This window comes from Euwallacea similis, chromosome 27 (genome assembly GCF_039881205.1).
Source record: "Euwallacea similis isolate ESF13 chromosome 27, ESF131.1, whole genome shotgun sequence".
Classification (NCBI taxonomy): domain Eukaryota; kingdom Metazoa; phylum Arthropoda; class Insecta; order Coleoptera; family Curculionidae; genus Euwallacea; species Euwallacea similis.
The window spans coordinates 2,290,609-2,303,927 of record NC_089635.1 but is presented as its reverse complement, the minus strand read 5'-3'; the positions used below and the strand labels follow the sequence as shown (position 1 = coordinate 2,303,927).

The following is a 13,319-nucleotide window of genomic DNA, read 5'->3' as shown; positions in this document are numbered from 1 at the left end:
TCTGGGCAATGATTAAAGGCAACTCCCAAGTTACCAAGCTTTCGGCAATGTTTCGGTCATTATCAGAACTACAATATAGAAGTAATTTAAAGGGAAGTAACAGGGTGAAGGGGATGTGATACTTACTGCTAAGTACTTGTTCTGAAGGTGGGAGTCGCGACATGACAACATTACCGATGCGTTAACCAAAAAACAAAATCATCCACTTCATTGTTTGCAGATAGAGGTCATTAAAATTGATAAAAGTTAAATTACATATTACGTCACACACCCGGAATATATAGAACAACATAAAACACATAAAACACTCATAAATAAAGAACATATTAAAACTTTTTTTAGGATCTTACCAGTAGGTATCGATTTACATGTTTACTCTCCAGAAACAATTTAACCTCGCCATACAACCAGCAAAACAACAAAAAACGAAATTTCATTTCATTTCGTGAACCACTAACAGAAAAAATCAGGAAATAGGGAGTCACCTCCTGAAAAGTTAGTGTGGCCATTGTTCCCTAAATGTGTACGCTGGCATTCCGTAATGAGGCTCAAATAATTGCTACTTTGACGTCGGTTTTTTTAATTTATTGAATTTGGATGAGTGACTATTTCTACTATCTTTAGGAGAAGCTTTTTATGGTAGCTAGTTACTTTGCCAAGTACTCGAACGCCACGGAAATCCGTGTGGTGTCTTGTGTTTAATGTGTGTTGCGCTAATGCACTGTTTTCCTCTTGCAACCTGCAATCAATCTTATGGGCGAAACTCTGTTCTGAAGAAAGTTAGTCCTTTCCCCTATGTGCACTCCCTCTTAGCCTGAACAAAGGATTGTATACATAATCCCCGATTGTTTTAGCAGTTCATCTCTACCCCTCAGCCCAATGCACCATTTACTGTAGGTTTAATATAAACAGATGGTTGGCACTCTCCCATGAGAGTTACTCGTCCTCTCAAACCTCTCCCAAATGGTTATGAAAGATCAACTTTATGACTGCTTATTCAATTTGGATCTTCAACCTCCCTTCTTAAAGAAATATGTAGATGACATCATCACAGCAGTACCTACTCGCCAAGCTCTTTCACGGTCAATACATTTAATAATTACAATGAATACATTCAATGTACAGTGAAAATTTAAGGAAAGAGTAAGTGCCCTTTCTTAACACCTTGGACATTGGGATCACTCAAAAAAGTTAGGCTGATATCCAAATTTACTAATTTCGGTCCTCAATTACTATTTCAACCGTAGCCAAAGGAGGAAAATATATCTGCTATTGGCATTGAAAGTAAGAGTGAAGAAAATATCACATCAATCGTGTACCGTAACTTAAACAAACTCAAATAAATCGTCCTAAATAACTCCTACGTTTCTAAATTAATTAATAAACTTTGATTTAATATTCCAAGATGCCGTTAATTAATAATCTTTTAACTATTAAGGATAATGATACACAAGCACAGCAACTCATTTCACTAATATAAACCTCAGTGCTGTGTCTTCACAGGATACCTTTCTAAACTTCAAGCGTTTCCCTTTCCTGTGTATAAAAGGAATTTAGAGCCAGGTTATCCAATTTTCTCCTAAAACATCTTCAATTAAGTTGCTCCAAAACACCCAAAACTACAGGTGACCTTATCTCTAGACTGAAAAGTATAGATGAATTGCTAAACCAATCGAGGGCTGTCTTGTTCAGGATGCGAAGAAGTCTGTCTCTGGTCAATCAGCTAAGTTCCTTCACAATAAACTTTTCTCTCACAAGAGTGATTGCAGGTTGCAAAAGGCAAATAGTGCATTAACTTACGATACATCAGCTACAGGATAGTACATGTATTTCAGTAACGTTCGAGCACTTGATAAAGAAATCAATTACCACTAAAGGGTTCTTCTAGAAATGGTAGAAAGAATCGATCACAGTAATTCTATAAATAAAAGAATTGACGTCGAAAACTCGAATAACATTTAATCGAACTTCATTAGAAAATGCCAGCACACATTCATGGAACAAGGACAATTCTAACTTTTCAGGAGAACTTCCGATTTTTCTGATTTTCTTTTTTGTTAATGATTCACGAAAGGAAATCAATTTTCATTCTTAGCTTTTTTTACTGCTTGTGTAGTACAGTTAGTTTGCTTCTGGATAATAAACATATAAACGAATACCTACTGATAAAGGCGAGAGATGATATGAAATTCTTGAAGAGAGATCTAAACTGAAAATTCTATGAATTGTTACATTCTGTTTTTTTTTCGATTTACGGGGAATTGTACCAGAATTAGTTTTAATCTGTTATTTGTTATATTGTCCTGTCTATTCCGAGAGTGCAATGCAATGGGCAATTTAGCTTTTAATACTTTTATCGGGTTTAACTCACAAACAGTGACGAGGATGACCCTGTTTTGTTGGTAATTTTGTTATATCACAATTCTCACCTTTCGGAGAAATATTTAGCAATATTTGAATCGGAAAGTAAGGAAAATATTTCCCTTCTGTCAGGTGACGTCAGCATTTTTTCTCTGTTTTACGACTCCAATTTCAAAATATCTCAAGAACTGTTGGCACTCTAAAGAAAATATGAAAAAAATATCTAAAACTTTAAAAGCTTTTATTTAAAGAAAAATGATTTCCCATTACGTGTTCGTAGAGTGTACTTGCGTAAAAAATATTATTCCTATCGAATGCAAGCGGTGCTAGTATAAGCTGACTCAACTTTTCGTATTAACTTTTATACTTTTAATATAGTTCCTCCTTCAACATTAAATGTTTTCAATATAAGCATAATTAACGTGATTAAAACGGTAATAATTCCTGAAGGAAACTGACCACTAGAAACACAATTGTTTCCCTTCGGAACCTAATAAGCAGCTGAAACTGAATGCTTCCAGTTATTAATTAAATTAACTAAAACTTGAGAACAATAGATACTGCAAGTATTGTCAATTCCACCCTGCGACAAGCTGGCTCTTTCCCTTATTCTCAATGGACTAAATAGGGAATTGAATTTAACCAAGAACGTTAAAATGATATTTTCTAATTAGGGTGCATACGTAGTATAGAGTAAGATTAAGACATGTCTTGAGTCCTTCTCTGTGCATACGCGTCGGATATAATGGGTAAAGTTTAGCAAAGACACAGGACAGGGTATTTTCCCTACGGCTATTTTCGTATACGATAAAAGTTGCGCTTTTGCAGTTTCATTTTGCTACCAAGGAAAGCAGGTGCTTTCTACAGCAAAAGGGACGAAACTTCAACCATGTTACATTTAAATAAAGTGCTTCTTATTGTCGTGGAATTTCCACGTCAGTTGTAGGTCGGAATGCGTAACTTAATGGTACTTTTAACACTGTTACCGATTTCAATATGTTTCGGACCTTTAGGGGAGAGGATTTTCCTGTTTAAACTTTGTTCAACTTTTGTGAGAGAATGGATGAACAGGCGGCTATTTTCGCATAAGGCCGGATAAAAGGAAAATGTTCCTTTATTACTTTATAAGTTTCGGAAATACTGGTTTCCTTCCAACATTTCAAACAATTTGATGCTAACAGGCGAATTCTGCTGCTACCGGAATCCAAATACATAAGCACATACAAACAATGTAGCGAAATAATACATTTCATTTTCCCTTCCAGAATGAGCTGCTGATGTTATTCCTCCGTATACGCTACGCATTTTCCGCATTACAGATCTAAGAAAATGTCAGGTGCATTTCGGAAAATTTATTATCGCGGATATCAAGTTGACAGTAGAAACTAACAGCCCCACTACAGGCTTATTTGCATCATCTAAGGGAAAACAAATGTCTCAACCACGAGAGGAACAATGCCTTACACAATGTATTTTAATAAAATATGCATAGTGTGGAGGAATAGAATAATGTTAATGGAATTTATTTTGACTACACCTTGTAAAATTCATTCATACTAATGCTGAATTTATCTAAACATTTGTGAATCATTATTTTCCGTTCATAAAATATTTGAATAATGTCATGGACTGCAACTATCTTCCAGACAATTGGAAATATGTACTATAAATACAGAAATGATGAAAAATTATCATTATAAAAGTCGCAATTAAGGGAAAATTGGGGATAAAACACGATTCTGAATAATATTTTTAACGGTGGTAAAATAGCATTCAGGCAAAAATAAAAAACATCAGTGATCTTTAGAAGAATTACATTTGTCAGGTTGCCATGTTTACCAGATTCATGTTAGATCCTGATTTTAGCCTACCTGCGAGGTCGATCAGGACGACGTGCGCTATTCATATATCATTCATGTCCATTCGAGTAGTACTTATTATTTCTAGGGACGCGAAGATACTAAGAGGAATATACACATCCGATTTCGGAGTAAGATTTTAAAGTCCAAGATCTTTCGAAAGATAAATTGTCAAATATTCGGCTTGATCCTCTCTTAGAATTTAAATTAATTTAATAACCGACTCGAATTGCATTCCAGTCGTTTATTAACTCCAAGAAAGAACAATTGAATTCCTGATGAACTGACAATTACTTCTACAGATAATTGTTTGTTGCCTGTTGAATTCCCCTTCTCTGAGACACTTTAGGTGGATTTTGAAATACATGCATTAAAATGTAAGTCACACAATATTATAATCTATGCTTTAATATCTCTCTCCTCTCGAAAGTACACTCACATTGCCATTATGGCTTTTGAACTAATAGGAAACCGCTGTATTAGCGAGGCACTGCATTAAATCTGGTGTTCGCTTCAGCATAAACATTCTAAATATAAATAATCGAGGCTCATTTTCAGGCAGAGGATAATAAGCAATTATTTTGCAATGTCATTGCTTTCTACCATGAAATTTCTTCGAACTAATGAAGTCCCGCTCGTCAGTTAATATTACTAGATAACAACCTGATTTTATGCAAAGAGTATTGAATAACATTCTTAAATTGCTTTATTTATTGTCTGTATTTATTAACATCGATCAAAAGCACTTGCTAATTGTTTTAACCAAATATAATTACCAGGAAGCAATCCGACGCAAAACACAAGCGTTTCAACCAGTTTTCCGCCTCGTCAGAAATTTAATTGTTTCTCCTGGAAGTTAGTAAATACTTGGAATGCAATTCATGTCAGTTATTGAATTAAACTAAACGAATGAACAATAGCTTGTCCAACTCAATGCCAATTCCATCCTTCCGCAACTGGAAATATATTATACCACGTTCTCGTTCTTTGCCGATCTATTTTTAATCCACGAAAAGGACTGTTCATAATTATTTGTCTCCTTATTTTCAACCATAGTTTTGTCTGGTAAAGCTGATTTCCATTATATTACTGCAATACAGATGTTCATTATTAAACAAGGGCAAAGAAGCCGCAGCAGCTCCGCTACGATATTGCCATGGAATTATTCAAATGGTATTGAACCCCACTGATTAATATGTTAATTATTGTTTTACATTTACATATAATGTTGCGCCCTATTTGTAGTACTCTACATGATGTTATATTGATCATGATATATGAAATTCAAATATACGAACACAAATTTTAACGACGAGAATCATATTTTATTTTATGATAAAATGGTATGGAATAATGCAGTATCATAGAGCGCGTTAAAAATGCAATACCTCAATATCAAATTAGATTCCATGGTATCATTATACGCAGCTATCTCCGCTGTAAAAAAACTTCTCCTATATGTTATATATATATTTAAATATATAGATTTATACACACATACACACATAATAATAATAAATAATATATCATAATACTAATAATAATAAATAATATATATATATAAATGTATGTATATCAAAAACTGGTAAATACCACCATTTCATACACATACAAGCAAGTAAACATAAACTCTTAACTCCCTCACCTCTGCAAGACAAATTAAGTGCATGCCTTCTTAAACAGAGATTTATAGTGTAAGTAGATGCAAATGATTATACAACTGTACAGAACATACACTACAACTTTCCTTCCTTGATATTTCTAATTAAACAGCAAGGAAGTTTTTGTGCAATGACGGTAAACCATGATAATTTTTACGTCGAAATTTTGAGATATATTGTCATTGCTCGCTAGCCAAGTTAAGGTAGAACAAATTGTGAATAATGAAATATAGCGGCAATTTTGCTATTAGGGAAGATTAATTGCGACTGCAGACATAGGTTGTCCATGGTTGGTCGATAAAATATCTAGTTAGGGGACTTTAAAGCTAATTAGCAATTTTTCTGCAGGTATGTCCAAAAGGAATGTCAGTAAAGCTATTCAGGAGGAGAAAAAGAAGAGTAAGATGACTTCGTCATCATTCGAAAATGATGACGTTTCTTCTCAGAAGAAGATCGAAGTGAGGCATGAATATGGGTCTGGATATCATACGCCATCGAGCCCGCAATTATCTGGTATGTTTGATAAATATTTTTTTTTGGTAAATTAAGTTGGATGGTATTTTTAAAGCAAACACTGTTAAAAACTGTTCCAAAAATGTTTTATTCCATTAAAATGGAAGATATTAATTGGATCGTTTTAATTTTGCGCTTCATTCAATCCTATTTATTTCAGCGGATAAAATAATAAATCGTCTAAACATGTTTAACTAGTGTTTACTCTACTGTACAACGCGATGGAGCAAAATACCTTTCTGCTAAACATTCCATTAGAAAATCGAATTCTTTTGTACAACAGTGTAATTTGACAGCCGCATCCAAATAGCAAAACTTAAAGGCGTTAAGCTCAATTTTGACGGTCTAAACCAATGAATAATACATAAAAGAAGTATCACGGTCCAAACCGGGTACAAATTTATTACTAAATTATTTGAAACGGCCCAATAAAAATCCTGCAAGAGAAAAACTATAAAAGCATTTCTCTGCACCATTTCGAAGAAATCGATTGGAGCCGTGATATTTGCACGATCTGACATTTTATCCCTGATCCTTTAAATATGCATGCTTTTGTTTCAGTTCTCTACTCTTGAGGATATTTTATTCCAAAGAAACTGGATCGACTATGTTTTTATTAGAAGCTACCCTATTACACCTGCACCAAATGCGTTCTTATTTAGATTCATCTATATAGTTATGCCAAGCAAATGTCAATCAAAGGAAAAATTAACGTGGTTTAATATACACTTAAATGCAATCTAAATGAAATGGAAGTGAAAATATCTAAAATAGACAGTTTTTCATTAAAATTTATGAAAGATAAACTGAGAAGGCTTTTATGGCTAGTCAAAATGCAACTGAAAATATTTTCCAGATATGTTTGAACTGTGACAGAATAAATTCTTTCTTTTTTGTCGGATTTCTCCTTTGTGACTGTTTTTCTCTTAACGGAAACGTCCTTTTCACTGCAGATTACTAAACATCTTATTTTACTTCTTCCTTTACTACATACTCCTCTCCTACTCCTACTACTACTGTTTTTTCCATTGACTGCAGTTTCTAACTTTTCCAGTTGCTTTTAAATGATATATCTAGGTTGTCATTAAAGTCTACTCACAGGGCTTCGCCCCCCATATTTATTACAATGGCAAAAACACTACGGTTTTTTAAAATTTATTAAAATATTTAAAGGAGTGAAAAGTGTATCTACTTCAATTTTACAAAATCGCTATTCAACTGATTTTTTTAGTTATGTTTGTGTGTCTAGTGTTTCCTAAAGAACCAGAAATTATTATTTTTTAAGTTATTCAACAAAAGTATGTTGGTTCAGGCTTTAAATAGTTAAACTACCGAGAAAAAAATTTGGTTGTCCATCACAGAAAATAAATTTTATCTCTCTGTTTACACTAACTGCTGACTTTTTACCAATTCTTGAATATTACAAAGTGGGCCAATTTGATTTTTCAATTCATGCATGCATATTTACCGAACGCGATTAAAAATTGAAACCCTGAAACCCAAATCTCGTATTTGCAGTGCTAATAAATCGGGCCAATACTCACAAAAGTTTCTATTGGTGCGGAGATTTGGGACGAAGTCTAAATATTTATTTACAAAAAAATGAATTGAACAAATGATGCATGAAAATTACATGTCCATAGTTCAAAATAAAGTGACGGGGAATAATCATTGGAACTTTTCTTCGGGGAGGAAAACGAGCGCTGAAATTGTGTTTATTTTCCGCAGCAAGTGGAGGAAATACGATTATCAAAGGATTGAATATGAAAACATGTTTTTGGGTTTTATCAAATATTACTTACACATGGTTTTCCAAAAGATATTTTTTAAATTAAACAACCGAAATGATCATTTTGAATGAAAAGGATTCGCTCAGCATGGAGACATCCTAATCTGAAAATTAGCAACTGAAAACTTCACATTGCTTTAAAATTATATGACTTCATAGAGTAATGAGGGACAAGAATTTTCTAATTAGACCTTTTCGTTTGCCGAGAATTTCTATGATGTTTTTAAACCATCACACTTCACAGGCAGCCTCTTAGCACCAATTCACTGAAGCGCCAATATTTAAACTATCAACGTTGAACGTAGTAACTGATTTAAAAATAATGTTTTTGTTTCAGGATGCGTCAGCATGGCCAGATGGACGTTTCCCCATTTCGCAGCTGTGATCCTGAACTGTTTTTTCTATCAGCGCCTTGTTTAAACCTTTTCGATAATCAATGTTTACTTTTGCCTTCAATTATTTTATTATTCCATCCTTTTTTTACCAACTGCTTGACATCATAATTTCAAAACAATCAAAGGTATTACAATTTTTGTTATGCGTAATTGTTAGACTGATATGTTAAGATATTATAGATAAGAAAAACACCGTTACCTATCACTTGTCATTTATCACATTTATATCATTGAACAGTACAGTCTTCCCTCTCTCAACCATATGCTTTCAAACCGAATTGTCTTTGGTTGGAACGAGTCTTCCTATTCAAGATTGTTTTCCACTTGACTACAGCATAGTTTTCGGTTACTTTATTTACATTAATATATATTTACATTAATTAACTTACTCATTTTCCTGACTAATCTTAAATGCTAACTCAGTGAATGAAACTTGCTGATGTAAATATTTAATTTTAATATTATCTCATAGGTAGCTTAAGTATACTGAGCCTATTCATATCATAGATAGATCTCTAGGGAAATGCTTATATATTAATATGTGTTTTATAATGTTGAAAGCCTAACTGTTTAGTTGAGAACGAACTAGGGATGTGTCATGTTTTATTGAATTACGTATGCTGATTGACATAGTGCTTTAAGGAATATAGATCATTGTAAATAAAATCTTACAAAAGTACCTAAATGAAGTTTAGTAGAATTTATATGCAGCTTTACGGTTAAGTTTAGATTACTTTGGCTCTCGCATTACATCTAGTCCTATTTATATTTCATGTTGTGTTGTGGTTTTTGTATTAAGTTACTCTAAGATAAACTGTTTCAATGCTATAAACAATATCAACCAAACTGTTTTCATATCATAATGTATAAAATTATGTAAAAAAATTCTATCGCTTCAAAGTAGGCCATCAGTTCCGAAAGTGAACGATTTCAAAATGGCAGGCTTTCTAACATATCAGACATAACTCTCGACATATCTGATTTTCTATGTTATGGTTAGAATTATCGTTAATTCTACGAGTTCTTTTGCCCCTAGCTCGTTGTAGTAGATTATAATGTGTTAACATATTTTTGGTATTGTATTAATTTATTGCTCAAAAATATTCAACGAAAGTCTTAAGTACTGTATAAAATATTATATTTTGTAAATAATTGTAAAAATATTTATCTTGGAAGAATAAATGATTAAGTGAGATGTTTAAAGTTGTTTTTTTATATCATCAAAATGATCCTATTGTTGTTTTACTTCCATTCGATTCGAATCAATTATAATTGTGTTGGTTATGGAGCAAGAATTGCATAATGTAGTATATTTTTTGCTTTAGTTTAAATCTATTAATACTCATAGGTATCTTTCTTTTTTCGCCATCTATGAACTTGCTTTCCAAATCATTTTCAATGGATCGAAAGCTGAAGATACATAATCAATGTGAGTACAGGAAAGACAACTTTCAGAATTTTTTAAGGCCCTCCCTCTATTGTTCTGATATCGAACTAAACTGTTCCATTGATTATTCCATGTTTCTTGGAAGGTTTCTAACACAAAATACGTGGTGTTATCAAAGGTATTGTATAGAGCTCTCTAATGTAGAGTTTATTGAAATATAATACAAATACTTCAAGAAGGGTTGCTTCAGCTCTTTCTTCCGGGAAGTGAGTGTCTAGGAAAAACTTTAAGCTCTTGTTTCTTTATTATTCTTAATTGATTTTCCCTGAAGTTGGCAAGTTAGCCCGTTTGTCGCCATTCAACTATGGATCTCTATGAATACCTTTCCTTCTAGTTGGGCACGATGCATGGAAGAAGTGTTTAATAGTCTCACTAAGTCTGTCAACCTCATTGTCTAATTCCTCTGAAGAGAGCAGCCGCTGTTCGTTGAACTCAATGGCCTGATTTAAAAGTTCCTTGAACTCGACCCAGTATATCATTATGGATTTTCTTTTCGGGTCTATATTCACTTTGCCTGATTCGAACTTTACAGGAAACTGTAACCATTTCGCTGAATTCTCTGCAGTATCGATTTCTTCAATAAGATCAAAATGATTTGGTGGTGATCTATCTATAAAGTGCGTATAAAAATGTATACAAAACCATTATTGATGATGGTTTTTGAGAACATTAAAAAACATTATTGTTATAATTGTAAATTCAATTTAATAACTAAATTTCAATATCACAAATAAATAATTTATTCGTAATGATATTACCTATTTGATATTTACTATCTCATTTTCCTTGAAGCTATACAAACACTAACCACAATTTTAAATTATGAGTAAAGGGATAAATGTGCCAAAAAGCTTATCGCTAGCACAAGGTTTAGATTAATTAAACTCAAGCGATAAACAAAATAAAATGAGACGGTCGATATCCAGTGCTCTAAACAGTAATAAATCGGTTTATTGGAATTTCAACGTAAAATTTGTCCGTTCAAGTGTAAAGTAACGTTATTGCAGTGAAATCGATTCCCTGTAGACGACAACCTGATATACCCCAAAGATGGGATTAAACGATGCCAATTTTCCAAATATTTGAAAATGATCATTTTATTTACTTTCCGGGATCACGTCAAACCTACGTTAATAAAGGGATAACGTTCAGAAGGGTTTATGCACGTAAAGCTGAAAATGACTCAATGCTCGCTTCCGAGTCCTATTAGCCCTCTAGGAAATAAAATTGCTCGAATATCCGGTCCGAAATTGAGTAACTCGGTTCAGTGCGTGCAATCAACTCTTTTATATACTATGCTTTTATGGATTATTATACCGGGGATCACAAATCATTTAGTTTTGCATCTTTTTGCACGGAAATTGATTCTGAATTTTTAGAGAGTTACATTTGCACTGGATCGTTTCGAATCCGCACCAAATTTAAATTTCACATTTTGCTATATTTACGACAAAGAGGGTGAAATAGTTGCAATACAAATAAACTAAGATACTGTATCTCCTTTAAAGAATGTAAGTAAAGCCATAAAATTTACCTATCCAGATAACAAAGCTTTGTCAGCTCTCAGTAAAATATCTCTCTCTGAATATATGTGCATATATATGGTTACATCTTTGAAGTCATAAACAAGCACTTTTCCCTCTGCCCAGATGAACCTGTCGTAAAATCGTAGGGTGACAAATCCCACTGCAAACAGAAATCGCATATCTTTCACAAATCATTGGGATACTATTTGAAGGAGATGCAGTCGAAATAAAGATTTATTGCTCAACTAACGTGGATTCTTTAAAGTGAAGTGTGGTTTGACAGGACTGTAAAGGCATTGTCGTTGCTAGGCGACAGAGCATAAAATGCTGTCTCATAGGCGCTAGCTGGAAGCCTAATAATATAAATCACCAGCTAGAAAATTGGGAAAGTTCTTGTCGGATGCCCATAAAAATAGAAAAAAGACTAGAAATTCCTCACAGAAAAAACTCAATATCTATCCATCAGAATTTGAGTAATGTTCGAAAATTCCCTCAAAGCAAAATTGCACTTCTCAGCCATTTACTAACTGCTCACAACGCATTCTAGCAATTTAATATTTGCCACAACGCTCGATTCCAACACCCTCCAATGGGGATGCTGTTAGGTAATTGAGTAAGTGATGTGGGAAACTGCTAAATGGCAAACTGTGTTAACTAACCCAAGTCTAGGACCCTAATATGTCTGTATAAACAATTTTATATCCTGGATTTTACTCGGATCAGCAGCTATCCAGAGAGAAAACAAGAGGTATATCGAAGATTGGCAATTTCAACAAATACATATTTACTTTCCTGCAGGAAAAGCGCCCTTTCGTAATGTGATAAAATGGAGCAAATATTTAGTTCAAATACCTTCAGCGAAAATTGGGTGGGTATTTTTAGAACTAACAAATATATTACATCTTGTAGACAATTGATTTTAGAATTGATTAGTTGTTAGTTTTGTGGACTTTTCGCACAGAAAATATAACTTTAATATTTTGGAACAGAAAAATTTCTTACTAATTATTACTTTTGCGTGCACTCGTAGTCAACAGGGGCATAATTTTTAAATTTATTTCATAAATCGTTAAATCTAATCGATCATCCGTTTTCCCGCTAGCGCATCTGACATTTGGGGAACTTATTAGTAGAGCATTAGTTTTGTGGTACCTTGACTGACGTTATCACGTTTTCTACATGATTTTGTGCTTACTTTACATTATATTATGCAAAGCATAAACTACCACAGTTTCAATATAAATAATCTTGAACATTCTATCTCCTTTTACGAATGTAAAGAAAGTCGTAAAGTCTCCCTACCGAGATAACAAAAAAAATCAGACTATATATAACTTCATTTGAAAAAAGTTGGACTTTGTATATTTAACTTCTATTTCAGGCATCCTTTGTAGTGCCACCTAATTTTTTAAGTGCAAACCTTAAGGATTTATACAGCGGACTAAATTTTCGTTCGTAAACTCCATTTAACTCTTTTTCCAGCCGCCACCAAAGAACATTAGTTGTCTGGTCCAGGAGCACTGGCAACATCGCTTAGCTCTCTTTGATGTTTCTGATAAGCACAAACATTTGCTGCAGAAAGTTCTATTTGTGGTAAGTAGTATGGCAGTAACCTACAGATTCCTTTTAGTTATCTTGATTGGCCCACTTTCCTCTAACAGAGCTGCAGCAATATATATATAATTCCCTGCTGACAATTTTATTGTGGGAAACAATTTATTGACCTAGTGGATTATATCATTCAAGCATTATCTGAAACTATAACATG

At 33.4% G+C, this 13,319-nt stretch overlaps 1 protein-coding gene across 4 annotated transcripts in view; it reads left to right on the top strand.

Moving 5' to 3' along the window:
* The window catches only part of LOC136417243 (lachesin-like), an 87,809-nt gene extending 78,028 nt beyond the window's left edge, over window positions 1-9,781 (top strand). For 2 of the 4 annotated variants that reach the window (XM_066402833.1, XM_066402835.1), the window contains exons 9-10: window positions 6,230-6,394; window positions 8,521-9,781. In XM_066402833.1, the coding sequence (XP_066258930.1) occupies window positions 6,230-6,394; window positions 8,521-8,603 (248 nt within the window). In that variant the 3' untranslated portion in view covers window positions 8,604-9,781. Of the gene's footprint in view, window positions 1-6,229; window positions 6,395-6,955; window positions 7,097-8,520 lie in introns of those variants that run through there. The other 2 variants (XM_066402836.1, XM_066402837.1) reach the window with 2 other exon arrangements.
* Window positions 9,782-13,319: the final 3,538 nt, after the last annotated feature.